This window comes from Manihot esculenta, chromosome 3 (assembly GCF_001659605.2).
Source record: "Manihot esculenta cultivar AM560-2 chromosome 3, M.esculenta_v8, whole genome shotgun sequence".
Lineage (NCBI taxonomy): Eukaryota > Viridiplantae > Streptophyta > Magnoliopsida > Malpighiales > Euphorbiaceae > Manihot > Manihot esculenta.
This window is the reverse complement of record NC_035163.2, coordinates 26,452,996-26,480,586: the sequence shown is the minus strand read 5'-3', so window position 1 is coordinate 26,480,586 and position 27,591 is coordinate 26,452,996. Positions and strand designations below refer to the sequence as shown.

Below are 27,591 nucleotides of genomic sequence, written 5' to 3'. Positions count from 1 at the left end.
CCTACATCTAGGAATGTCTTCACCTAACTCTCTCAGACTTAGTAAAATAAAGTACATAGTGGCTTTAGTTTCTTTCCAAAAGATACAGCCTTTAACAGACAGACAAACATTCCCCCAAATTATTGATCCCTAGGTTTTTGAAGCATAATGCCTTTCTTTCTTTTTTATTATTTTAAAATTTTCCCTCCAAATATCAAATTCATTAGGCTGTTAGTTTAAGTAGATCGATTTTCACAAAGCTCTTTGAGTAACAATGTGGGTTGTCTTCATTACTCACCATGAATAAATAAATGGAAAAGAAGAGGAAAAGCAGGAGGGCATGAACAGAGTTGTCTATACTCTTGTGGATCTTAGCAAGACTTTGGTGGCCTTTTTGCTTTTATAATGTTCAAAAATGGTTGAAGAAAAGCATCAGATGGAGGCAAATTTTGATTTAAGTTGGATTTTTGGGCACCCAAATCAAGAATAAAGGAATTTTTTTTTTTTTTGGTAATTTGAAACTGCAGATGGTGAGGGAAACAGCCAAATGAAGGATGATGAACATCAAAGGAAGGCCCACATTATTACGTGAAGTGAGATGGACAGAGAAGTACTGAAAAGTGGGACTCGTTTGTCACGTGTCTTAGAATTATCATCTGATAAAGATTCACGTTTGTTACTGTTCATTCTTGTAGTTTCTACCATATATTCATTTCCCTTTCAAAGCTTCTGCTTCATTCTGCAACCTTCATTATTTGTACTTCACATTCAACATATTTCATATCATATGCTTAAATTTTAAATTTTACTTTGAACAAGCAAGCAAGCAAGCTTCAAGACAGCATAGCAGTCAAAGCTATGAGAAATTTTAAAAATATCAATTTTATTATACGTAAATAATTTATTTTTCAGGGTGTAGCTCCAATATACAGTCTAAATTAATAATATACAGTACAAGTGACTACTCTTCAAATTTGCATATATATTGAATAAATGGGTCATATCGTGGAGCTCATTACAAATTAACTAAACCAAGAATGGAAGTTACAAGGTCGTAATGACGTGGTCATGCCGTGACAGATTGGATGCTACAGATTATTCTACCCCTAATTGGATGCCAGCACCTTTCATTGTTATAGCCTTTGCCTTTAAAAAGAAAATTATTATTTAATTTTTATAATTTAGTGAAACTATTTATTTATTCTTTTTCTTTTTGAAAACATATTAAGTGTTTATTTTTTTTCAAATTATTACCCATTTAATCCTTTTGTTTGTTTAAGTCATTAAAATGACTTTTCTAATTAATATATGTAATTTTAAAAATATCATTATTTAGTTTTTATAATTCTGCCCGCAAAGAATTAAATAGTTAGTAAATTGAAAAGACAATGATTATTTATTTTATTTTTAAAAATAGAGGTATTAGGTAGTTAGTTGACTAACTATAGAGATTTAAAAATAATTTTTTTAAAAAAAAAAGTTGATATTTCTCTAACAACTTTTGACAATGAAAATCAAGATGGGTCATAAAAGTTTTATTTTATTCTATCACCTTACAATTATCCAATTAGTATCAATTTCAAGATGGGCCATAATGTAATACCACTACATATTAACTAAATATTCAAATTGGTATTTTCTTACCAATTTATAGTTAATTATTAAATCAATTCAAATTCAAACCGTGTCAAATTTTTCTTGTAGTATATTTCAACTTTTTTCTCAAAATTTGATCATCTAATAATTTAGCATAACAAATATGCATTTGATAGAGAGAGACATGCATGTATTCAACCATATTAGCCAACTAATGCAATAATAATTTCAAAGCTAGTTAATTTGTAACGTAACATTTCATGGATGCGTAGTTGGTTGTTTTTTTAATATTTTCCCATCTTTTTCTTTAGAGAAATTGCTAACAGTCGAGCTGGCTGATTAAACAAGGACTCCAATGTGAATGGCCAACTTAATTATAGGTAGTTGACTTGGTGTGATAACAGTGGAGATCATTACCATTTACTTAAATAAATATTGACTTGAAACAATGTAGGAAATGGGTACTTAGTACAAAGATTAAGCAAAAGATTTTATTGTAATAAATTAGGATAATGTATGCGTTGAACCCATGAAATGTGGATCTCCAACTTATCATTCCTTAAAATTCCATGCACAGATAGTAATTTCGAGTCATGTGCAAGTTTACTTCTCATGCAAATCTTTAATCTCTCTCTTCATCTATAAATACCCATTTCTTGATTCTTTCTTCTTATTCTCTCAACATCACTCGCTAATCTACGAAACCAACATCTTGTTTGGTGCTCGAGAAAATTATGAAGGTAAGTACAGCTGGCTAGAAAAACTAAAAGTTAGTTAATTATAGTTAAACACTTGTAATAATCATACTTAGCATTAATTATTTACTGACAATGTTGCAGCAAAAGATAGTGATCAAGGTGACAACTTGTTGCGATAAATGCCGAAGCAAGGCCTTGAAGACAGCTGCCATTGCAGACGGTGAGAGATTTCTTTTGCAATTAATTAATGATCATATGTTGTAATTATAATTAAGTTAATTAATCTTTAATTGTTTTGTTAATGGTGATATAATTAGGTGTGAATTCTGTGGCATTGGAGGGAGATGACAAAGATAAGTTGGTGGTGATCGGAGAAAGAGTAGACGCAGCGTGCTTGACCAGAGCACTTCGGAAGAAGATAAACTACGCAGCCATAGAAAGTGTAGAAGAAGTGAAGCCTGAGGAGAAGAAAGCTGAGGAGAAGAAGCAGGAAGGTGATAATAAAAAGAAAGATGAAGATAAGACGCCAACTCCACATTACTGTCAACAACCTCCTCGTTGCGAATTAGTCAGTGTGGTTTATGATACTAATCCAGGAACTTGCACCATCATGTGACTGGAGTTCCTACCTGCCCTCTATATTACTTGTGGTCTAGGTTTTCTGGTAGAAGATAAATTTTATTTTATTAATAATTTTACATGCATTTATGACTTTTAGTGAAAAAATTATTCTCTCCCATAGGAACGGGCTTCTCATTGAATATACACTCATCATGACGTTCATGTGCATGTATTCTTTTATATATATCTGTAGAAATTAATAAGTGATTATCTATTTTCAAAATATTATTAAATAATTTTTTCACATTTAAATTCATCGATTAGTTTAGTATAACAAATTTAATGTAAACTAAATTTTTATGCAATAAGTAACAATAAGACATGAAATCAAATTTCTCATTTAGATTTAATTAAGTTAAACAAACAAGGCTTAAAATAAGAAAATAGAGAATTAAATAAAGGCATGAAGGGTCAGAAAATATTTTCTATCGAATTTTTTAATTAATAATATAAACTAACTTATTTTTAAAAATTTATTTTTATGAAAAGTATTTTTCATGGAGCAACAATTATTATCATAAAACTTCAAACATGAGTAATTATTTTGTTGCAGCAGAGCCATAGGTAGACAAGAAGAAAAAACATAGAAAAGAGAAGAAAGGAGAGAGGAAAGGTAGAACAGAAGGAAAAGAAAGAGAATTTAGAGAGGAAAGAACTCCTTGTATCATTTGATTGCTGTTCAATTTACAACTCAGTTATCTATATATACTATTACAACTGCATACAATAATCCTAATATTTTTAAATTTTAAAATTAAATGTTAATATATAGATATTTTTTTTAATTTACTTAATCTTTCATAATGAGAACTAAACATATTTTTTAAAAAACAAATGGAAGAATAAAATAAAAAATAAGAAATTTAATTTAATATTCAACTATGTGAATGCTATATCAATCTATTCAAACTTATATTATTTCTATATATTAAATGAAAAATTAATATCTGAAGATAAATCAATTTGGTACTTTAGGTTCAGTTCAGTTGACAGCAATGATGAATTGAAGCACAGTTATTTGATAGTTTTCTGTCACAGTTCAGACAAGGCTTTTTCTTTTGGACATTATTTCTTCTCCGTCTTGTACTGTGAAGAAATTTTATTCAAATTTTACTCGCCATTTATTATATTGGATCCCATTATAGAATAATTTTCATGCAATTGAATTCACTGTACAGTTGTTTTCCCTGAAGATGAGAATTCAGGCCATCCAAATTAAACTCAGCCATATTGCCCTGCTCTACCATGTTTAAATGGCCGTCTGCTTGCTTTTAAAGATTTCATCATCTGATTAAGAGATCACAGAGGCTTTCAGCAAAGTAGTTTACTCATGGAACTTGTAGTAACCATTTCATGCAGAAACCTAATATAAAGAATAACCATCAGAATTGCAAGACAGTTTCATAGAAACAAAAATTGAAAACCAATTTTTAACAGCTTAAATTTTTCCGCCCACCAGCATACCTATGTTGAATCAAGCTCAGAATATGTATTGATTAACATTCATTTGAACCCAAAGGAAAAAGAAAAATGTTTCTTAACAATTGATAGCAATATGCAAAAGAACATATTCACTTTGTCACAATGTGTGAAAAGCTTTACAACTTACAAGCCTATGAAACACATGGAAGCTTATCAAACAAGAACTCCAATGGCAATAAAATACTAAAATAGTACCATCAGCTTGACTAAAAATTAAGCATTTCACAGGCAGCAGAGGATATATATATATATATCATGGAACTATATTAGGTAAGAACAGGGTTCGAAGTAAGTTGATTAATGCTCATCCGTCTCAGTGATCTAACCATGTGCTCATCGGACACACGAAGTCGAGCCATTCTATCCTGCATATTCTGGAAAGAAGGAATATCAACTGCCGCAAATATTATGTCATGCTGCTGGGGATCTTTACCAAAATTCACTAGAGCCTCAGCTGCATTATCCTTCAGCTCCTCTGACTCATCGTGCAGTAATTCGATGAGAGTTTGAACTGCCCCAGCATCAGCAAGTGCTGCTCGATCAGCCTCATTATAACTCAACTGAGCAATAGCTCCTGATACCTTTTCTCTAACTTCACCATTCTCATCCCTCAAAAGCTCAACCAAAATTGGAATTGCACCTGAGTTTTGAACAATTGAAACTGAGTGCTTGCAACTTGATAGATCCCAGAAAACATCAGAAGCGGCAACTTTTGCTTCATCATCACCTTCTCTTAAGATTCTCACCAAGTGTTCAGCAATAGAAGCTGCATTATCTTCAGCAACAGCTAATATACAGAATGCATCCTCAGCAATCTCTTTGCCAACAGGGTCAGGTCCTTGAAGAAGCTCAGCATATAAAGGTATAGCACCGGCTTCAGCAACAGGCCTTATGAAGTCTATATGAGCTGATACAACACCTAGAGAATTACCTGCAACAAGCTTCGTTGTCCCATCTCCATCTCGAAATAATTCCACAAGCACCTGAATTACTCCCAATTCCACAAGCATAGACCTAGCACGCCTCGTAACACCAAGTAATCCTACTGCTTGACAAGCTCTCTCTCTTGATATCGTGCTGCCAAACCTAACTGCCTCAACAAGAAATCTAAGCCCTCCTAATCTAACAAGCACCCTCCTAACCTCTCTTAACAATGCCAATGCACTCAAAATCTCCAACAAGTAAAGCCTGTTTCCAACCCTACAAGAATTTAACATATCTAAAACGATCTCCAGCCCACCATTTCTAGCTACAATCAAACGATTTACATCACCAAAATTAACAAGACACCAAACACATTTTATCAAAACACTTCGAAACCTATCATTGGACTGGGGCAACAAGCTTAAGATTAAATTTGTAGCACCAGATTGGGCGATCTCTGCGGCCAAGACACCATTACCTTGACAAACAATTCGCTTCAAACAATAAGCTGCTGCTTCTTGAACAGAGTGATTTAAATTGTTTGAATTGTCAATCTGAAGAAGCTTAGCCAGAATCGGTATGCATCGAGCTAACACATGTTCTGGTGCGTGTTTTGAGAGATGGGCTAATCTAATTGTGGCTTGTACTTGCATAAACTCATTCCCAGAAGCAATAACACTTTCAAACTGAGAAAATCCCTCTTCCCAATTTGTGTTTAGATCAACTTGAATTTTACCTCTATCTGAATTGTCCATTATAGATAATCCAAAAACAAGGGTTAGAATCAATAAAATGGCATGAATCTCTAATGGGTTTATTTCATATAACCATATATTGATCAAACAACGCATAAAAGAAAGGAGAGAGAAAATTGAATATACGAGGTTACATTCAAGTCGAAGGGGAGAAAAAAAGAAAGACAAAGAAAGAAAAGTGAATAATACCCATTTGAGATAGCAGCAGATAAACTGGAAACGGAAATTTAATATTTGGGATTCGAAGAGAAATAATTTCCGTAAAGCTTCAGATCATACGACTGGGAAAGAGAAGATTATCGCTATGGGACATCGTAGGCGGCAGACGGCACCAAGGTCTAGCAGAAGGAAGGAAAGTGTAGAATTAGAGCGCACGGATCGTTTTTATTCTTTTTCTTTTGGATAAATTTGGGCAATTCTTGCATGTAGGTCCCATGGTATTACTGCGTGTGGAGTCCACCATAGATCTGAGTTTACACAAATTTTTCTCAAACAAATTGTTATTTACTCTGTAAAAATTTGATCACAATTTAATTTTGCTTACCATTACAATCCAAAATCAACTCATTAAATATTTTTATTTTATTTTGTTTGGATGAGAAAAATAGAGCAAAAATAAAATTAATTTATCAAAATTCTTTTATTTGGACATTGAATAGAAAAAAAGATAAGAAGAGAAATGGAGTGGAAGGGAGAGAAATTACATTTTTCAACTACTCAAATTTAATATTTATCTCTTTCAATAATGAAGATAAATGAGTATTAATTGATTTAAAATACTTAAATACTCTCATACTTCTAAAGTTCTCTTTTTTAATTTATAAAAATATAATAAGAGAAAAATTGCATTTCTTTTCTCTTTTAAGAGTAATTAAATTTCTATTCTATTCTTTTCTCATCTCTTGGTATCTCCTTTACAACTAAAATATCCTCAATTTAATATTTTTTTAAATGAAAAGTTCATTTAGAAAATACAAGTTTAATTCAATTCAATGGGTGAAGAGCAACTGCAATTAGTAAGAGGTTCGCTCTTCTCTCTCTTTTTATAAGGAGAGAATTTTCCTTTTGCATAGACTTAGTTTTGATTTTTCTGGGTTTTCTAGTGGTATGCCTGCCTCAATAGAAGACTTTCTCTACCCTATTAGGCAATGGAAAGTCTTTCTCTGTTTGGTTGTGGGTTTCTCTCTTCTTTAATCAATGATATTACCTTTGAGGAAAGAAAATAAGCAACTACAATTAAAATTGGTCATGCTTCTAAAAGTAAAAGTCCAACTTACAGCTAGCTCAACAACACAAAGAAGGTTAGTAGACAGCAGGAGTTGAAGGAAATATAACTTTTTAGCAGGAATTGAAGGAAATATAACTTTTTAGCGTATCATTTGCGCATTCTAAAATTTCTGTAATTTCCGCTGCCGCTAATCAGTCGGAACTAAATTGAAAATATGTGCTTTCCATTGTAAAAATAGAAAAACTACAATGGAGTAAATAGAAACTACTCTAGCCAATATAACAAAGATTAAACTAAAATTAATAGTTCAGAATAAATTTTTTACTTTAAGAACCGGTTGCAAGAAAGGCCGACTAAAAACTATCTACAGCTCAACTCAATGATGGGAAAGGAAACCCATAGCTGGTCAAGAGATGGATGGCCATTCCTTACTTCGAGAGACAGAGGATAGTCCACATAATGGCAAAGTCAAGAGTCTGAAATCCTGTAAAAGAAGAAGAGGTAAATGGAAAAAATCTCTTTCTATTTGCTATAGAAATTTCCTATTTGCTAAAGCTTCTTATGCTTTAAGTTTTATTCAGATGACAAAATGAAAAAAAATCGAAATTATCGAATCGAAATTACCCTGTATATATATCCTAATAACTTATAGGGTGACATTATTTAGGAGTAAGAAACACACCCCCAATCTCCATTTTTTTAACTTAAGAAAAACCTCAATTTTTGTTCTCTCTTTCACGGATCCTGTGGAAGGTAGGAAATTTGTCTCAAATTTGTAAAGGTAAAATTAAGAAGAGAGTGGTTGAGGTTATGGCTCCTCTCTTTCTCATGACCCAAGCTTCAAAAGCTTAAGGTTTCTGTGATGATGACTTTTGCTTAAGATTTTTTGCTTTTCGATTAATCTATTGGTTTATTTGCATAAGACTAGTGGAGATGGCTGACAGAAAAAGAATTAAAACGGGGGAAAAAAGAAGAAGCTAAATTTGGCTATTTCTCTTGTTTTAAGGAACAAAAAGATCTAGTAACTTGTATTTAAAAATCTCCAATCTGTCTCAATTTAGTGGGTTTAAAAAATAAAGTTGTAAAAGTTTAAAACCCTGCAAAAGCATTATATTACTTAAAAAACGTTCCTCCCAAATAAATATATTACTTTCAAACACTATTTTCCCTCCAAAAACTTCAACCAAATATAGTGAAAAGAGAAACTCTAGACTCGCAATCGTCTTCGCTGCGATGATGGTGATCAGAGGAAGATCCAAAAGTGGTAACCAAATATAAATACAATTATCATTTATATTAACTTTTATTTTTTACAATTAAGAATAGAATTAAAATAACCATTTCGTAATATTAAATACAACCTAAATTAGAATCAACATCAACACTGCCTAACCCCTCTCCCACAAATTAAAAAGATCAACACAGAATTTCAGAAGCAATGTTGGACGAAGAATAATAAAGAAGTATCATTCAATTTGAAAGTATGGATGAAAATCTTAACAATAATCTGTTTACCCTAAAGAAAAGGTCTAGCATCCACGCAGAATCGGTGATCAGACAAGCATTGTTTTTTTCCCCCTGAAAATATTGTTACCCTACGGAGCAACGTGCAAACGTGCAACAACTTTATAAGCAATAGATGAATCCCACTCTACGCAATGCCGCAAACAAATGTCTAGTGGAGGTGGACGTGCAAATTTATAGCCCAAGAAAAAAAGAACGGAAAATATAGCACAACTATAACAATCGCTGATAATTATTGAGCTATCAGATACAAAATTTTGACATGTTCAGATTTCCCAGATAATTGCGGCACCATACCAATTGCTAAAATACATCTCACTCTAATTATTAAATCCTGTAATGCGTCAAACAAATTGTTGTTTCAGAACCCAAGCTTCAACTCAGCCACCCACGATGTGAAGGAAAAACCTGGCAAGTTCAGATTATTTGTGATATCCATCACTCTACAAATGGGCCCCACACAAGCCTATTAAGATCCTGCAAAATGAAAATTTGCCAAAACTAAAAAAACTAATAGCAAATAATCTTTCGTATCATATTTAATAGTAGCATCCCATCCAAATGAAGCTAATCTATTCTACCAAGCAAAAAAACTTCAAAAGGCATATAACGTGAAAAATCAAACGGCGACGAAACTTTAATTGAAACCGGCTATATGGATCTTCCGACACCATTCTCAGCTCAGTTAGACACGACATGAAAAATCAAAATCGCAACAAATGGTCTGCGCACTTAAAGTTTTTTAATACTTATAAACCAGGTTTTTTAATACTTATAAATAAGCCAGGTTTTCTAATACTTATAAATAAACCAGGGCAGACAATTTAATTGCTGGACATGACTATATTAGGACCGAGTTTCTTCCAACTTAGACATAAACTCTGACCACTTAACCTGCCATAACAAAGGCGCTAAGGTCTACATAATACTCATCAGAAACAATCGAATCGCTGGAAAAATCAAAACGAAATGAAACAATAACCACTTGCTTCCAAGAAAATAAAGGAAAAGACACCAACCCACAAAATTAACATCTTCCATTAAAAAGGTATAAACCCAGAAAGAGGTTTAAGTAGAAGTTACAAGAACACAGCAGATTCAAAGAGAGTATAAAATTTCCACAAACGAAACTACAGAGCAAGGATGATCCATAGCAGAAACCACATTAGGGCTCTGTTTAACATGAGACCAAAAATGTTAAAACCACAAGTAAATATTAGCTTTTGCTTTAGGGCTCTGTTTAACATGAGAACACATCTATAACCAGTAGAATATCATTCATTACCTCAATCTAAAACAAATGTGTAACGATGCAAGATATATGTCAAGAGTCTTTTTTGTAAAAGTAACCTCACTGAAATTGGCATAAAATGTATCTGTCCACTACGCATTTTGCTGGACTTGCCGATGTATTTGAAGCATCCAATCAACATAGCCATTTGTACCCCCAATTGCATCCTCCACAAGGTTTGTGAGGACAAGGAAGCCCTCTCTGGGCTGCTCACCTTGCCTTACAAGATTGCATAGTTGATAATATGAATGATCATTCTCCCTTAATTTCTTAAGCATCTCAACTAACTTCCTTGACATTTCAGTATCCCGCTCACTGAGTGTAACCTAATTAATTAAGCACAATAAGGTCAACTACAGCCTCATAAAATGCAGCAGGGAAAGCTGTCAACAACTGAGAAAGATAGTAATAACAAAATATTCTATGCATAGGGATCTCAAGCAAAATAATAAAAATAAAATCTTTAGCAACCAAGAAAATGAAATTTAACTTGAAAGTACAAGTAAAAGGCAGCTAGCACCAAAAGTTAAATTCTTCCTTTCCTTTTTGTCCCTCAGAAAAATGCAGGGTGATAAATAATTCCAGTGAATGATTTAATTTCAGAACTTTCGTTAATTTCAACCATCAACATGTGTGACATAAGCATCACCTTCAATATTTACCAGATAGCTTTCAACCTTTACCTTCATTGATACAAAGTACAAACCCACATAAGAGACACTCCATTCTAGCTCACCTTTTAAAGTTGACTCACTTGGAGACAAGCATTTCCAGACATAATTTGAGCACGTATGACACTATTTAAATGTTAAATATAACACCAACGACAGTGTCTTTACACGAGATGATGACTGACGACTCAGCTTAAAAGTGTAATGCCTCATAGATGAGAGAAAAGGAGAAAAGAAAGGAGAAACACTGCAATGCTTCATTTGGATCAAGTCTTGCCATACATATAGATGTTAAATGGGAATGAAAGGAAGGTAAAGGAAATTATGTAAACCTCAAGGCCCATACCATGTCCTCTTAAAAGCGTGAACTGGTGGATAAAACAGTATTAATTATCCAGTTTATGCTTTACTTTAAAGCATAAGCAGTAGATATCATATTTAATTTGTAACTAAATAAATTTGTTTTCGCTTTCCTTTCATTCTTATCCAACAAGACTAATTTCATTCCTTGGTAGCATTCCGCCAAATTTCAAAGCTCAAAGTAAATATTGTGGAAATAACACACCTTTGATAACTCAGCTGCAGCATCTGGCCCAAGTAGACTCATAGCTATATCAGGTGAAATCATTCTACCAAACCATAAAACAAAACGAAAACCATCATCATATATATAAAGTCCTCTAGAATCTAAGCTCTCCATTGTCAATGGTAACCTTCTCATGATGTTTTTGAACTCATCAGCTTTGACTAAAGGCTGCACATATGAAATTGAGATGCGTCATTAATTTTATACAAAGACTAAGTCACTGAGGGAAGGAGGAAATTTTTTTTTTTTTTTTTACCTTCAGAAGATAGTCGTCTACCCGAATCAAGCTAGGATATAAAAGTTTCAACAATTTTTTAACAGGTAATGCCATCATTGTAAATCCGGCAGCACAACGTTCATCAAGCTGAACGTCAGCATACCCTCCTCGAAGAGGTGTTGATTTACAAAGAGCTAATCCATACAAAGGTAAGAACTTTAGAGACTCGGGATATATCATCCGGCCTCCCAAACGATGCTGCACAGCATAGAGATTCCGGTATTCTCTTAAAGCCTTCACAATCCTTAGCTGTACAGAGTTCCGTGCATCTTCCAACTTATGAGATAATGTTTTTTCAATTGCTGCAAATTATTTCAGTTCATTAGAAAAAGCCAAATTTGTCTTAGGATCAGGATCGGCATATATAAGCATTGGGTTTAGACCTACCTAACCTACAAAACAAAGAAACGATAGCACCAGTGTCAGCATGGCGATACATCTCCCCCAAATCTGCAACCACTGGAGCTGCTGCTGTGTGTACTCTGATACGCCTCTCTCCGCAAGATGCAGTGTATCTTTTGATGGTTAAAAAAACTTTAATCACGCATCCTTTAACTCGAAATAAATTGGCCGACCAATTTAGGCTAAGGCAAAACTGAGAGAAACTGACACAAAGTTGAAGAAACAAGGTTGAAATATCCTCTCTTTTCTCTCAAGAGACTCTCCATTACAATATAGAAGGAAACCCCTGATCATTTAGATGACACTAACAATCCAACAGAAACGTTACCTCAATTTTTTTACCAACTTCACAGGAGAAAAAAAGAGACATAGAAATGGGAAAACAGGAATAAAAAAAAGTTGCTGAAAGTAACTACTAGTAGTTCGTTTAGATTGAGACCTATGCTTGGAGGAGTTCAAACTAATAGCTATCAGAAGCACGCCATACATGAAAAGCAAGTGGCAGAGACGTAGGAATTTTGTTATACATTTCTGCTCAAAGGATACAGCAAAGCAACTTGAAAGTATACTGTCTGATTTGTCAACAATGTCTCTTCCAGTGATAACTGCATCGCATATGCTTTATCACAATCAACAGCTGGAAGCGCTAGTAAATCTGTGGACCTTAACATGAAGTTCCCATGATAAGATGTAAACCGAATCCCTGGAAATACATAGCACAAGAAAAAAAATCAGCTGGCTATCTATCCAGAGGAGAAAAGAGAGATAAAATAGGGAGAAAGAAAAGAGCAGCCAATCACAACAATGATGCTTTCACATGGATATGCATCAGTTCAAAATAATGTTCCGGTACATAAATGTAAATGGACAGACCTTTTCCACATCTTATTCGCATGACAGCTTCCCAGGCAGTTTCCCTTGTTAGATCCCTAGCCAGCTCATGTCTCAACTTTTCTCCATGATGAGCTGACTGGAAACTTGGATAATAATAAACCTGTCCTCCAGTATATTTAGCCAGAGTCCCTACAAAGAGAGATAGAAGTTTTGAAAAGTGTTGTTTACAAATAAAGAAACAATTAAGAACATCAAAAAGAAGAAATGACCAAGAACTTAGCCATAGATTAAGAATATGAATCTCTACTTCCAAACACGCTTTCATTACACAGTCAAAAGGTCAGTGTAAGACTCCTCAAATAAAGGAAAATCAGAAAGCCCCTACCATACTTCAAAATTTTTTCAGTTTAATATTCTACAAGCAGCATCAGAAAGCAGAGAATAATAAAATCAAGACAATTTTGACAATGCTGAGATCATGAAGGGCGCATAAACCATCCTGCTAAAGACTAATTATGGGCCACATTCACCAGATATCAACTCCCAAAAGCATATCTCAAAACTCTCTATAGAAAATATTGAAAAAAAGGAAGATAAGAAACTATGGGAAGAAGTTCATTTCAGTCATGTTGAAGTAATACATGAGGCGAACATGGTCCAAGTTAAAGTGAAGCTTGTACCTAGGGAAGCTATATCAGTGTACTTATCACTGAATGCATATACATTAACTCCTATCTGGTACTTGGTTAAATCAGCCGCCATTTGCTTATAGAACAGATCCTCTGGTATTCTTAAAGCGTGTTCTTTATCTGTTCCATAAACACGAAGATCCTCCCCACGCAACCTTAAGTGGCCAACACCAAGTGATGGCATTGTATTCTGAAAAATCAACAATTTCCCCCCAAGTTGGTTCTGCAGAAAGGGAGAGAAACAAGAAGGAATTAGTAAAAAGGAGATGGATCACCAAACTACTTTAGAAAAGAATAGCAAGCAACAACTACATTACCCTCAAAGGAAAACATTGGCATGCTGCATATGAATATCTTGTTGAGGAAAAGAAAACGACAAAGGAGTTGAACATCAAAAAAGCTCATTTCAACCAGTTCCAAACTAGCTGCACACTGCAGTTGTATCTAAAAAGCCACTAAAAGATACTCCTTCCACCCGCAAAGATAGGTTTGTTTTCCTTTTTCATCTGTCTTAAATTATAGAGCACTTTCTCTTTTAAGGTAATAATTTATTCATTAGCTTCCTAATACCCCTATTTAATATGCATTGAAAAAGTAAAATTTATTAGTTCCAAAAATATTTTAGTAATGAAGCAATATGAAATTATGAATAGAGGATATATTAGGAAATATAATATAGAGTTTATTATTTTAACTATATCAACTACATTTTCTTAATCCATGTGAAAATAACTAAAGGATTATCTTTATGGGATGGAAGAAGTAATTTTTTATAAAACCCTAAGAACATTGAAACCTTTACCAGCTTGTTCCCTACTCCTTGTTCAAGAAACTACTTTACTCGAGCAAAAGTTCAATACTGTGAAAAAAAACTCATATAAGTTCGATAATCATTCAATTATTTTTGTCTCTTTCCATCTTATGTTGTGACTGAACGGCGCATAGATTATCCAATGGGTTGCTTGAGGACATTATATTTGCAGTATTTCAATATTTAAATAAATAGCAAATAAATACAGCAAACGTTAAAAAAAAAATTGAAAAACGAGAAACACACCATAACAATGAAAGCTGCTTTGAAAGCTGGACCAAAAGCAGACTCCACGTTCATATTGTCCTGAAACATGGATGGTAAACTATCTAGAAATGCTTCCACAACACTTCTTGACTCAGACAAATTAACAAGGAGATCATCAGGCAATGGAACAAAAATATCATCTAAATCTGAAACCACCATCATCTGAGGCTGTGTCAATGATGACTGCACCAAAAGAAAGAGGGAACCTTTTCAGCTAAATTGTTAACTAAAATGGGGAACAGATACATGAAGCATCTCAGGGTGCTACTTCCAGATAATTACAGATTACTTGCCTTCATGTTGTAAAAATGTATAGTGCTGTCATAAGTAATAAACCCAATCTGTGTTCTGGGGAAGCCAGGTAGGTCATCCAAACAAGACTTAATAGTTTGGGCCACAACCTACATGAACTCAAGGTCAGCATAAGTTGTGAATAAAGATGTGCATACAACTTCAGCTAAATGTGCACACATATGTGCTATCTGGTAATAAATCATGCAAGAATAAATTAAATAACCACTAAAAACAACACAATAAGAGTCTTAAGACCTAGCAAATCCTTTTGATTTGATCAATTAGAAGAATCTACAAAAGAATATAATAGAAGACTATCAAGCAATCATCCATAAAACATGCCACTTTGACTTAATATGATCATTCCAACTATGCATAAGAGTCTTAAGACCTAGCAATCCTTTTGATTTAAGAATATAATAAAAGACTCAAGCAATCATCTTTAATGGTCATTCCAACTATGGTGTTCACTTAAGCCAAGACACAAGGACATATTTGCATATTTATTTAAAGCTGGGCTAACTAGCCATTGAAACCACTTAAAACGAGAATATGATCACACTAAATACACAATATACATATTCTTGAAAACACTAGACAAAACATGTGTATTTCTGTCCCTTGCATATGACCAATAAAATTAACAGCAAATTGTACAATAACCATGAAACCAAGTACTCATGAGAATGCAAGAATCATTTACCAGAAAAAAAAAGAATCACATTTCCAGAATGATTTTTAACCTATGTTTTATGGCACGTGTACATTGTAGTAGCACAAGGCTAGATAGTAGCAGAAGGCTAGATGATTTGGTGTAGAAATACTCCTTAGCTGAAAGAACTTACCTCAATCATGCCACTTCTAGCAGCTGATATTGAAACATCAATGAGAAAGAAAAATAATGGTGGCATTGGAGGCCGCACCATATACTCAGTTGGAGCAACGAACTCCACACTACCCTTTGTAAGCTCAGGTCGCTGATCCAAATCAACTCTTCTTCCAGTGGCATCCAAATGGGCAAAATACTCGCCAGGAACTAAAAATGATAGTTAAATTTAGATTAGCAACTATGCTTGTAACTAAATAAAGATTCTACAAATGTAGCAAACATATGGGGAACAAATAAAACTTGAAAAGGAACACTCATGCCCAAACAGTATTAAAGATATCTACAAGAGAAGATAAACCAAATAACACATAGCTAAATAACCTATGCAGTAGTTGACCAAAGAAGAAAACATAATTGACCACGGTTACTTTTTAAAAGTTTCCCAAAATTATTACAGCCAGTCTCTAGCACTTTGCTTGGCAGCAAAAGAAGGGTTGAAAGGAGCCACTTCTTCACCAATTTGACTGCAGAATAGTTTGATGATCCTGCATTACATTCCGACTCATTTTTCTATCTCAATTTCCCTCTTCTTAATATCACATTATTCTCTACCCCACCCTGCCCCAACCCAAAAAAAAAAACTCCCCCTTTCTTTTACATGCATAATGTAAAGTTATCCACATCACATAAAGGAGAGAAGTGCCCAGGCAAAGAGAATTACGAAATTGCATTCTCACACATACTGAGCTATCACAATCTGAGATAGGGATTTTTTTTTCCTGTCTTCACAGTCAAGAATTTATAGTATTTACTCTCATAAATTATAGCCACATATACACACCAACCACACCCTAAACATCATCCTACAAAAAGCTATTAGGTGCAGGTATGCTAGTAAGCTTGAATAACAGACAACTTGAAAGTTGAAAATGAGTAGCTGCCACTTTTACTGAATAAAGCCAAAGATCTTCAAATGGCATGTTCAGGACCAAGATGTAGATCCAGGTCATCAATTACAATTACGCAAACAAGTAAATATTTAAGTTCATCACAGAGATGTTTTTTCACATGGACTTAAATTTTCAACAATGTAAAACAATAAGTAAAATCTCAGAAGACACTTAAGGCTCCTGACGGTAAACAGATTTTATTTGTGGACCCTACACCCATATTTATCAAAGGACACTTTTTATCTACCATCATTAAGGAAAAAACAAGATGTTGCGATGCCGCTTCCTTCCAGCATCTGTAAAGGTTACATATGGACTCACATATGTATGACATCTTCTACAATGAATTTCCTGATTGTAAACAGAACAGTTCATCAATTACAATGAATATGCAGCCAAGTAAATCATTAAGTTCCTCATAAAGATGTTCCTCACATGGAAGGCTCCTAATTGCAAACAGATTTTCTTTGTGGACCCTACATCTACATTTATCAAAAGAGATTTTTTATCTACCATCATTAAGTAAAGAGCAGATGTTGCAACGCCACTTCCTTCCAGCATCTGTAAAGGTTACATATGGATTCACATATGTACGACATCTTCTACAACGAATAATGCCAGTTGAAACAAAATTGAGCACAGGCACCTCCTCCTGAGTAGAAAAGAAGAGCAGAAACAATAAAAATGAAAAGACTACTCAAATAATGGTAATTACAGCATGTGAAATGTCAATTCACTTTGATTGCTGAAACACTAACCCCGTCTGGAGCTTCTGCAAGAGGACAAACAACTGCTCCAAGAGGTAAATGCCACCTTGAAACCAAAGACTGAGAATTTGGTATAGCACTAGTGGTAAGCCGTAAATATCTAGGATTACAATTCATAGAGTATGCCTCAGGTGATGGAGTTGGACCCACATCACCATCCAGCGGCCGTGGCAATGCTTTTGGGTCAAGTCCTGGATCTATTGATCCTGGCATAGATCCAACTGACAATGAACTGAAATCTTCCAACAAGCCTTGGATGCTACCTATAGGAGGTACGGAGCCTGACTGTTGGATTTGGTCCCTTGAGTGCAGGCCATAAGGGGCAGCTACTGATGGAGGTAGACCAAAACCTCCTTGGTGAGAAGGAAAAGGGGGAGAAGGTGTCGATGCAGGAGGTACATAACTTCCTTGTTGAGCTTGAAAAGGGGATTGTATAGGAGGGGCTTGTGTAACTACAGTTGACTGCTTTATATATCCAGGTAAAGGTGGCTGCAAAGTGGCTCTAGCAGGAGGAAAAGAAGAATCTGCTGGGGGGAAAGATGGCTGAAAATTGGGCCTAGAAGGAAAAAATGATGAATCTGATGAAGATTGAGGAACATTCACATTTGAAGGGGGAGGCGACCCCATTGGCACTGAAGGCATTTGTGGTGCCTGCGGACGAAATAAAAGTGCAGATGATACCTGACCAGCAGGAGGTTGCAATGGTGGCTGCCCAACAGGTGGAGCTCCAGCAGTGGAAGCTTGAGGTGGAGTAGGAAATTGTGGTGTCGGGAAACGCTGGAAAGGTCCCACATTGGAGGGCATATATGATGCTGGAGGAGCAGGTCTAAAGCCAGAGGTCTGTGTTCCACTTGCAGGTCCAGGTAGTATAGAAGGTATCGTAGGTTGAGGAACCATCGGTGAAGTAGCTCTAAAGCCAGGGGTCTCAGAACCAACAGGACCAGATGACGAAAAAGGGGTTGTAGTTGGAGGAACAGCAGAAAATGGTGTAGAGGAAGGTGTCATAGGAAAATTTGGACGACCAGGGTTTTCAGTCCCCATGACTTCAACAAAACAACTTAGTCAATGTTGTATCTCTACGCTTCCATAACCTGCCAAAGCAAGGAAGGAAAATTGCATCAATTCAAAAATGGAAATTAAAATAATAACATAAAAATGCAGCCCAACAAGTTGTTCACAAATTACAGATGAAGGATAAGCCACATGCTTTAGAGACATAAAAATGTAAAGCAATTAATTTATTCACAGTATCTAACTAAACCAGAAGACAAACATCTATATCATGCACAACCCAAAACAGTTCAGAAAGTTACCTTCAGAGACTAACAGCTACAATACAAGCACACATGATAGAATTCAACTGGAAGATTCACAAATAATTATTTCCAAAGATGAAGTTCTCCACTATCAAAAGGAAAGAATTATATCATATTTTTTATCCCATTAAATCAGAAGTTTTAATTGGTAATCCAACTAAACTACAGTTCCAATTTTATCAAAGCTATAATCATCTAGTTGCACCACATGCATTGAGCAATATGATGATGTAATTCTAATAATCATATTTTCATAGTTTGACCTAACTCATGTTTTTCACACATGAACTAGCTACAATATAAGCTTTATCAGCAACCTTGAGTTCTCGCATTACAGCAGCTTATATAAGAATAACCAACCCATGTCATGTGTGGTTTGATGTGAGTTATTTGCTTCTATTTCATAATGTTTCTAAAGGACCTAAAAAAAGATGGACCATTACATCTTTTCTTCTAATTAATGAAGGACGAGAAATAAAATACTACTCCATCCTTTCAAACTATTGAGATTGACAAAGCATTTCAAATGCTTCCAACACTAGTCGCCTAGGAGGCATTACTGAGCCAGTCTTGTGCGCTTCAAGTGAAAAATTGCATAAGCACTTCTAAAGGGAACACATTTCCAAATGTACTCATAAAAGAAATGCATAAATGCATAAAAGCGTGTGTTAAAGATATAATCAGTAGATATAAATAACTTTACCAGTATAAATATTTTTTTTTCTTTCATTAACTCAGTTTTTCATGAATAGCATGGGCATGTAGTTTTCAACTCTTTCATTAAGTCCAGATTCTATACCCTCGCCAACAAATTTTTATTCCTATTTCCTACTGGTTCCTGAATAAGTGAAACTTTATTTTTAAGGGTTGATAACGTATAAAAAATAGAACTTCCAAGATCGTGGCACATGTACACGTGAATTGAAAGCCTTTCCATCTGGTCGGATTGGGCAGTAAGAAGCCCAACCTATTGAGTACAAAGAATCAGACCAGCAATACTCCTGAATTTACCAAAATCCGGAACGGACAGACCAACCTCCTCAAAAACCCGCACTACAACAAGACTTTAAACATCAACGTAGCCGACCTCTGTAACTAGAAGGAGCTCATTTCTATGTAGATCGGATGAGTCCGGCACGACCTAATGAAGTCAGGGTAAAGATGCCGACCTCCTATGAGCTGGTCGCCTCCATGATACAGTACAGGGATCGTAAGCGTGCATGTAGAGGGTACGAACCGGTCAACTCCGCATTTATTATCCTATAGCCCATCATCAATGTAGTGTTTGACACAGCTGTACAAAGGCATCCCTGGCCCTATCAGAAAGGGACATGGCACCAAGGGTATCAACTTTATTCAAAGGCATTTATACACCAAACTAACCCTAAAAAAATATCTCTTTTTTCTGAAAAGGAACCTATCTCTCTCTCCATCACACAGAGAGAACCCGGAACCACTATTCTCTTCTCTTCTCTGTTTTACTTCCCTTAACTCCACTAAGTTTTCAAATCTGATTTGGAGCGTCGGAGGATCTCCACAGGAAACTCCTCCGGTGGACCCCCGACCATCGTCTTCATCTTACAGGACCCCTTTCTTAAAGCAAAGCATGGAGAGATCCAACGGACCGATCACAGATTGATTATCAACCCAGTGAATCAGACATCTGCCTAGATGTCCTTATTTTGGCGTCCTGCCGAATCTCAGCATTATCAAGTTGGCGCCGTCTGTGGGAATGAAAGAGACTATCTTGTCGCTAGAGTTTCCAAACAAAACTCGTTGAAATCCACGTAACAAATCAAGAAAAGCTAATAGCCAAACAGCAAAAAAGGACCAAAGGAAAGAGAGATAGTGAAAGACCCAAGAATCGCTAACAACATCTAAAAACTACACAATTATCTCTTTAGTTCATAGTATTTTTGTCATCATGACTAACTTCAAACATTAGTTTTTTTTTAATATATGCTTGGGCATGATAGTATTTTAAAAGCAGCTTAAAAAGCTTTCATCGGTGATTAATATTGGTATGAATTCTTTAAAAAGGTTATTATTTGCTTAAGTATGCTGCTATGAGAATTAAAAGTTATAGAATGATTTATGTATGAGAAACATTATCTATTAGATTCTTTGGAATTATATGAGATGATATAATCGAACAAAATTAATATTTTGAATTTAGTTGAAATATGAAGCTAAATATCTTGTTGTTCAAGTTAACAATAAGTATTCTTATTATATATACTTTGTGCAAGCTTTTATTTGCAGATAAATTTTAAAAGAAATAACAAGGCTAATAAACCTGGAAGTCTCGGCCATAAAACCCGAAAAGCTCAATAAGGTAGGTGATCGGTCTCGAAAATAAGACCGTCGGCACCACAAAACCGGTTGAGGAGATAAAGATCTCAAGGAGGTAGGTGATCGGTCTCGAAAATAAGACCGCTGGTACTACAAAACTGGTTGAGGAGATGAAGACCTCAATGAGGTAGGTAACCAGTCTCAAAAATAAGACTGTCGGCGTCACAAAACCGGTTGAGAAATAAGACCTCAGTGAGGTGGGTGATTGGTCTAGGAAATAGACCGCCAGCACTACAAAATTGGTTGAGGAAATGAAAACCTCAATGAGGTGGGTGACCGGTCTCGAAAATAGACCGTCGGCACTACAAAATCAATTGAGGAAATAAGACCTCAATGAAGTGGTGACCGGTCTCAAAAATTAACCTTCGGCATCAAAAAGCCGAGTTGAGGAAAAAGAAGTCCGGAAGCAGCCAGCGAGCCAAAGAGCTCGGATGACAAAGAGTAAAAGCACTCGGATGAGATCCAATGCCAAGTACCAGAAGGTCCCCTCTAAAAGGAGCACGAATTAACAACACACAATGACAAGAGCTGGGCATGCCTCACAAGAAACACAAGAAAAAGTCCAAAATGCTCGGACTAAGGTCGACGACAAAAAGCCCGAAATCTCCTCAAGAGCAAATAGCTTGGAATGAAGAATCAGGCTTTTAGCCCCAAAATGTTTAAGGGCAAATAGCCCGGAGGAGCAAAAACGCTCGGAAGAAGCTTGAGGGCAAATAGCTCGGAAAGCGAATAAGGGTGAAAATAGCCCGGAAAGCACTTGAGGGTAAAAATGTCCAAAAGTTACAAAGAGCCAAAGAGCTCGAAAGAAAAAATTAGTGCTAAAAGCCCGGAATATCGTATAGAGAGCCAAAAGAGTTCGGGCGAAAAATCAAAGCTAAAGAGCTCGGAAAAGAGCTAAAATGCTCATAAAAATAGTCAGTACTAAAGAGTCCAGAATGATATAGAAAGCCAAAGAGCTCAAACGAACGTTCAGAGAACTAGAAAGCCCAGCAAAGAGCCAAACCGCTAGTGAAACCAATAAGCTGAAATGCTTATTAAAAGACCCAAGACTTATAGCCCGGAAGATGCCTCTGAGTAAAATGCTCAGAAGAAGACCCAAAAAGGCAGACCATTAAAGTCAAATCGAAAAGACAAGGCTAGAAGGGCAGAGCACCCAAGTCGGACCTTCCAAAAGAAAAATCTACTAAGGTCAGACTTTACATGAAAAAGACCACCAAGATCAGATCTCCCGAATGGATGATTATCAAGATATAAATTTTGCTCTATTGGTTCGATCTATGTTATGTTGACCAATTCCATTGATCACACTTTCCTTCGAAATTCATAAGCGTCAACCAAACGAACAGGTGGTGTCGAATTTGCAAGATGGGTTCCCTTCTCCAACAGTCATAAATAACCGTCGGAGAAGCTAAAGGGCAACTGATAACGTATAAAAAATAGGACCTCTAAGATCGTGACACGTGTAGACGTGAATCGAAAGCCTTTCCATCTGGTCGAATCAGACAGTAAGAAGCCCGACCTATTGTGTATAAAGAATCAGACCAGCAACACTTCTGAGTTTACCAAAACCCGAAATGGTCAGACCGACCTCCTCAAAGACCGGAAAAGACGGACAGACTGACCTCTTCAAAAGCCCGTAGTATAACAAGGTTTTGAATGTCGACCTTAGTAACCGGAAAGAGCTTATTTTTATGTAGGTCGGATGAGTCCAGCACGACCTGATGAAGCCAAGGTAAAGATGCCGACCTCCTATGAGCTGGTCGCCTCCTTGGTACATCACAGGGATCATAAGCGCGCGTGTAGAGAGTACGAACCGGCCAACTCCGCATTTATTGTCCTATAGTCCATCATTAATGGACTGCCTAACACACCTGTACAAAAACATCCCTACCCCATTAGAAGGGAACACAGCACTAGGGGCATCAACTTTATTTAAAGGTATTTATACACCGAACTACCCCTAAAAAAGGATCTCTCCTTCTCTGAAAAGGGACTTATCTCTCTCTCTCCGTCACATGGAGGGAACCCGAAATCACTATTTTCTTCTTTTCTCTATTTTACTTCCCTTGACTCCACTAAGTTCATTTGAGTGTCGGAAAGTCTCCACCAGAAACTCTCCCAGTGCACCTATGACCATCTTCTTTATCTTACAGAACCTCTTCCTCAAAGTCAAGTATGGAGAGATCCAACGGACCAATCACAGATCGATGATCAACCCAGCGAATCAGATATCTACCTAGGTGTCCTTATTTGGACTCTCCGCCGGACTCAGCATTATCAAGGGTCATCCCATATCTATTTTTCAAATGCCTCTTTTCCCTATTGTAATGCTGCCACTCTTTCAAGGCAGATATCTATAATCTATCCTTGTATGGAATATAAAAATTAGCAAACAAAATCAAAACATAACAAGATAGTTACCCATCACAACACAACTAGATAGCTACAACCTGAGGCTTTTGGATAAGCAAGAAGATATAACAAAGGGTTCAGAGTAACAATCCTAGATTTTCACTATACGGAGATCACTTAGAAGGAAAAAATATTGAGGAAGTTCGAGGCAGTTCATATGCCACCACTATGCCAAAGAAGTTATAGCATTACGCAGAGATAGATGGTTGATGGTTCCCAAACCACCAAACCCAAAGGCTCTTCCATTTCCTCCTCCCAATACAGCATAAAAATCAGCAAAAGAGATCAAAACTAAAGTCTTTTTTCCTTTACGTATGGATGAGTCTGACCCTCCATGCCCACAATTCATCTCAAATAAACTCAGTAGCTATTCATGAAAACCCATGAAGGAATAATCCAACTCCTATAACTCTCTATCCTAAGAGCATACCAATAAAAGATGCTTAACTAATTTCAGCTGCATTTTCACAAAGGCATCGCCCATGAATTTTGCATTTTTTCCCCTATTCTGAAGTCAATATTTGAATATAATCAGACTATAGATTTGCAACCAATCCCCTTCCGAGCCCCTCCCCCTCCTTCACTAAAAAGAAAAGATGAGAAGCAAATAAATTCAATTTATCAAGTTTGCAATCACTGTCCCTTACAAAAATTAGTGGAAGCAAGAACAGCTATCAGAATCAAGCTGAACATATATAACCTCAAACTAGAAAACATCAGAAACATTGCATGTTATAACTTGTGTTTAATTCAGCAGCGATAACAAAATAATCAGTTGAACTTTATATTACTGACTACAATTCAACTTAAAAAAAGGCCATACATAAATAAGCATTCTACTGTTAACTGTGTAACTATGCCAGTAAATACATAATGCAATACAATTCAAACAAAAACTACCAAACTAAACTGAGCAAGCAAAAAATCAAAAACTGAAATTGGAAAAGAAAATTCAAAGTTAACAGAACAAAAACAACATAAAGCAAACAAGCAATTCAGGTTAGCTCTAGTGATTACCTGATCAGAGATCACGTAAGGAGTAAAACTTTCAGCGTCCGAATGACTATAATAAATAAATAAGGTGGAGAATTGATTATATCCTTCAAGCTTCGATCTAAAGCGGGGAGTTGGAACGAAAAGCTGGACGCTAGAGAAAGAGATATCGATTAATTAGATCGGAAATTGGGGCACAGAAACTCTAGATCCAATCAACGGAGAGACGAAGAAGAGAAGAAGAAGAAGAAGAAGAAGAAGAAGGAGAAGAAGAAGAGAGTTTTGAGAGAGAGAAAGACAGAAACACACATGGTACACATCAACAGACAAGTCGCCCGATTGTACGGCATTACTGGGTGGTTCGGGGCAGCATTCGAGTTCTCCTTAGATCCGACCCATTTATTGATTTAAATTTTATAAACATTATAAATTTTTTTTTTTTTTGAAATGAAAACATTATAAAAATAATTTATATACATAAAAAAACTTTTATATATTATATTATGAATTATTAATTTTATATATATTTTAATAATAAATAAATTATATAATATACCCTTATTTCTAATTTTACTTATAAACAATAGACATAATCTATCAAATGTCAATTGTATAATTACCTGTATCCAATAATTAAATGAAATAGACTCTTATATTAATATTCAATAATTAAATATCTAATAAATAAATATTTAAACAATGTGCACTCTGAGACTTAGTCTGGTGGTGCATCCTGATAGATCTGAGATTCGACTCCCCAACCCCCTATTTCAAAAAAAAAAAAATATTTAAACAATGTAATTTTTACATTTTAAATTTTATATATAAAAATTATATCAAGAGGGCATAACAAAAATAATTAAAATTTTGAATTATTCTATTAATTATAATTTTAATAATAAAAAAATTAGTTATGGTCATTATTTTTATAATTAAATCGATAATATTTAATTTATACTCTTTATTTTGTTAAAAAATTATTTATTGTTTTGAAAATTAATTAACGTAAATTATAGAATTGAAATCTAATCTTTTATTAAAAAAGTAGAATGCATCCATTATCCGTACAAAACGACATCGAATTCGGATCGAATGACGTCCACCGAAAGTAGGGAGGATGGGCAAAGGAAAAATCTATATTTATTTTATACATATAAGTTTATTAATATATAGCAAATTTATGATAATATGAAATGTTGATAATTAATAAATATTAATAAAAAGTAAAATAGTCTAATATTCTTATATCAAGAGAATAAAATTTACCCTGATTATTTTAGGTTAGTCTTAAAAAAAATATTCTTCCCTTTTTATTATTTTTTTTCTTTATCTGCTAATGATATTTAACGGTCTCTTTGCTATAGTATTATATGTCTCTGTCGAATGGGTCCGTACGTACGAATGCATCAAACGTACTCGCCACGCCAGGCGGTCATTTAATTCTTTCAGTGCGCATGGAAGCAGAGTTGCGAGGTAACTGAGCCTGCTGTTATTTCTCATGTCACGTCATTGGGCTAAACTCGTAATTAGGGTACCTGGATTTGTGAGTGACTCAATCTGCTCTTTAAAATTATATCTGGACCGAAAGAGTCAGACCGACCCTACAGGTAAGCTTCCTAGATTTTGAGTTAGGGCAACTTTCGCAGATATGACTTTCTACTTGTGTGAAATCCGGCGGTCATCATAGTCTAAATAAAATATAAAATCTCATTAATTATCAGTGAATTAATTTTTAAAATTAAATTTTATTAAAAAGGCTAATGAAAAATTATCTATTTATTATGTTTTTATTAAAAGTTATTAAACATAAAAATTAATTATTTAATAATTAATAAACTATAAACGCCCTTACGCACTCATATAACTTAAAATAAGTTAGGATACCAAAATTTTTAAGATGAATTTTTTTAAGTCAATCTCTCTTGCTTTCTTTTTCCAATAATTACATTATTTTTTAAATTAAATTCGCAATTAGGTAGGCACTTTAATTTTGTATTTTTCATATTTTTATTGTTTCTTTATATTTCCTTCAAAATATTAGCAATTGGATAAAGAAGAAAACGCGTTATTTAATTTAATTTTTTTATTTGTTTATTTATAAATTTAAAATTAATAACATATGTTTATATCTATTTAATGTTTAACTAATAGTTTGGATTTAATAAAAAATGTGAAATAAGTTATAAAGAGTTTATTTAATTTATTTTAAATTTTGGAGATTTATTTTACTGTAAATTTAGTTTAGTGGCTAATATGAATATTAAAAAAAATTAAAGGATTAATTTTTTTTTAAAATTAAAACTCAATTATTTAAATTACGCCCATTGTTTTTTTTTAATTATAAATAATAATTAATTATTATTTTTGAAGTAATAAATGTCAAATGAGGCAAATAGCCTTGCTCAGATTTGGAAAGTAGTTTATTTTCTGAAGTGCTTGAAACTATCTGGATTGTTTTATATGACCACACGTGTCTACCATAAATTGGCTGTGCCACATTAAAATCTTAAGAAATTTTTAAGTTCAATAAATTTCACTTCCTACGCACACTCTGAAATTTGAGTTGATTTTTGCATTGAAACATATAGTTGTTCCTAATGACTCTGCAGATTTTCTAATCTTGATTTGCCTTGCGGATAACTCCGACCACCACCGTTATCACCGGAAATGCTATGTGATGGAGTTAAACCATCATCTAAGAATTTTTCTCTTATTGGGTTAGCTTATTATAAAATATTTTATATGAGTAATAATCGTCACTGTCTTTTAATTATAGCTGTACATTTCAGCGGTGAGTTTTGACAGCCACAGACCATCCATTATTTAATTAAATAATATTTATTTATATAATTTTTAATGTATAAAATCTCTATCCAACTCCCACTATCACAAAGTTGACAGAAACTATAATATTTATCCTATTAATATATATATTAAAAAGCTATTCACAATGATTTCACTTGATAGTTTTAGATTAGTTTAATTTTTTAACATTATAAACTATTTTTTTACCTGTAATTGACCACTTATATTACATGGTTAG

General features: G+C 34.6%; 3 protein-coding genes across 4 annotated transcripts; 1 reads left to right on the top strand and 2 right to left on the bottom strand.

Moving 5' to 3' along the window:
• The first annotated feature begins 1,449 nt into the window (after nt 1-1,449).
• LOC110612398 (heavy metal-associated isoprenylated plant protein 47) lies at nt 1,450-3,047 on the top strand. Of its 2 annotated transcripts, XM_021753171.2 has the most exons (3): nt 1,450-2,315; nt 2,415-2,493; nt 2,591-3,047. In XM_021753171.2, exons 1-3 carry the CDS (start codon nt 2,310-2,312, stop codon nt 2,887-2,889), a joined length of 384 nt encoding a protein of 127 aa, XP_021608863.1. In that variant the 5' UTR covers nt 1,450-2,309; the 3' UTR covers nt 2,890-3,047. The 2 variants fall into 2 exon arrangements, with proteins under 2 accessions (XP_021608863.1, XP_043810894.1); XM_043954959.1 differs by lacking the exon at nt 1,450-2,315 and having other exon boundaries at nt 2,322-2,493.
• A 1,366-nt stretch (nt 3,048-4,413) lies between these two features.
• LOC110612247 (vacuolar protein 8) lies at nt 4,414-6,534 on the bottom strand. The gene is made up of 2 exons (XM_021752978.2): nt 6,245-6,534; nt 4,414-6,042 (listed from the first exon to the last, which is right to left on the bottom strand). Exons 1-2 carry the CDS (start codon nt 6,246-6,248, stop codon nt 4,643-4,645), a joined length of 1,404 nt encoding a protein of 467 aa, XP_021608670.2. The 5' UTR covers nt 6,249-6,534; the 3' UTR covers nt 4,414-4,642.
• A 2,476-nt stretch (nt 6,535-9,010) lies between these two features.
• Nucleotides 9,011-24,897, bottom strand: LOC110610660 (protein transport protein Sec24-like At3g07100). Its single transcript, XM_021750693.2, has 14 exons — nt 24,573-24,897; nt 17,467-18,566; nt 17,222-17,360; nt 15,775-15,965; nt 14,929-15,036; nt 14,615-14,818; nt 13,549-13,780; nt 12,908-13,057; nt 12,581-12,737; nt 12,020-12,147; nt 11,612-11,934; nt 11,335-11,523; nt 10,158-10,424; nt 9,011-9,284 (listed from the first exon to the last, which is right to left on the bottom strand). The coding sequence occupies exons 2-13, from the start codon at nt 18,514-18,516 to the stop codon at nt 10,191-10,193; spliced, it is 3,105 nt and encodes a 1,034-aa protein (XP_021606385.2). The 5' UTR covers nt 18,517-18,566; nt 24,573-24,897; the 3' UTR covers nt 9,011-9,284; nt 10,158-10,190.
• Nucleotides 24,898-27,591: the final 2,694 nt, after the last annotated feature.

Coding starts and splice junctions, on each gene's coding strand:
- LOC110610660 (XM_021750693.2), bottom strand. CDS start 18,516: ATGGGGACTGAAAACCCTGGTCGTCCAAATTTTCCTATGACACCTTCC. Junction 11,524..11,611: donor TAGACGACTATCTTCTGAAG/GTAAAAAAAAAA, acceptor TCATATGTGCAG/CCTTTAGTCAAAGCTGATGA. Junction 10,425..11,334: donor CTGCAGCTGAGTTATCAAAG/GTGTGTTATTTC, acceptor TTAATTAATTAG/GTTACACTCAGTGAGCGGGA.
- LOC110612398 (XM_043954959.1), top strand. CDS start 2,406: ATGTTGCAGCAAAAGATAGTGATCAAGGTGACAACTTGTTGCGATAAA. Junction 2,494..2,590: donor GACAGCTGCCATTGCAGACG/GTGAGAGATTTC, acceptor TGATATAATTAG/GTGTGAATTCTGTGGCATTG.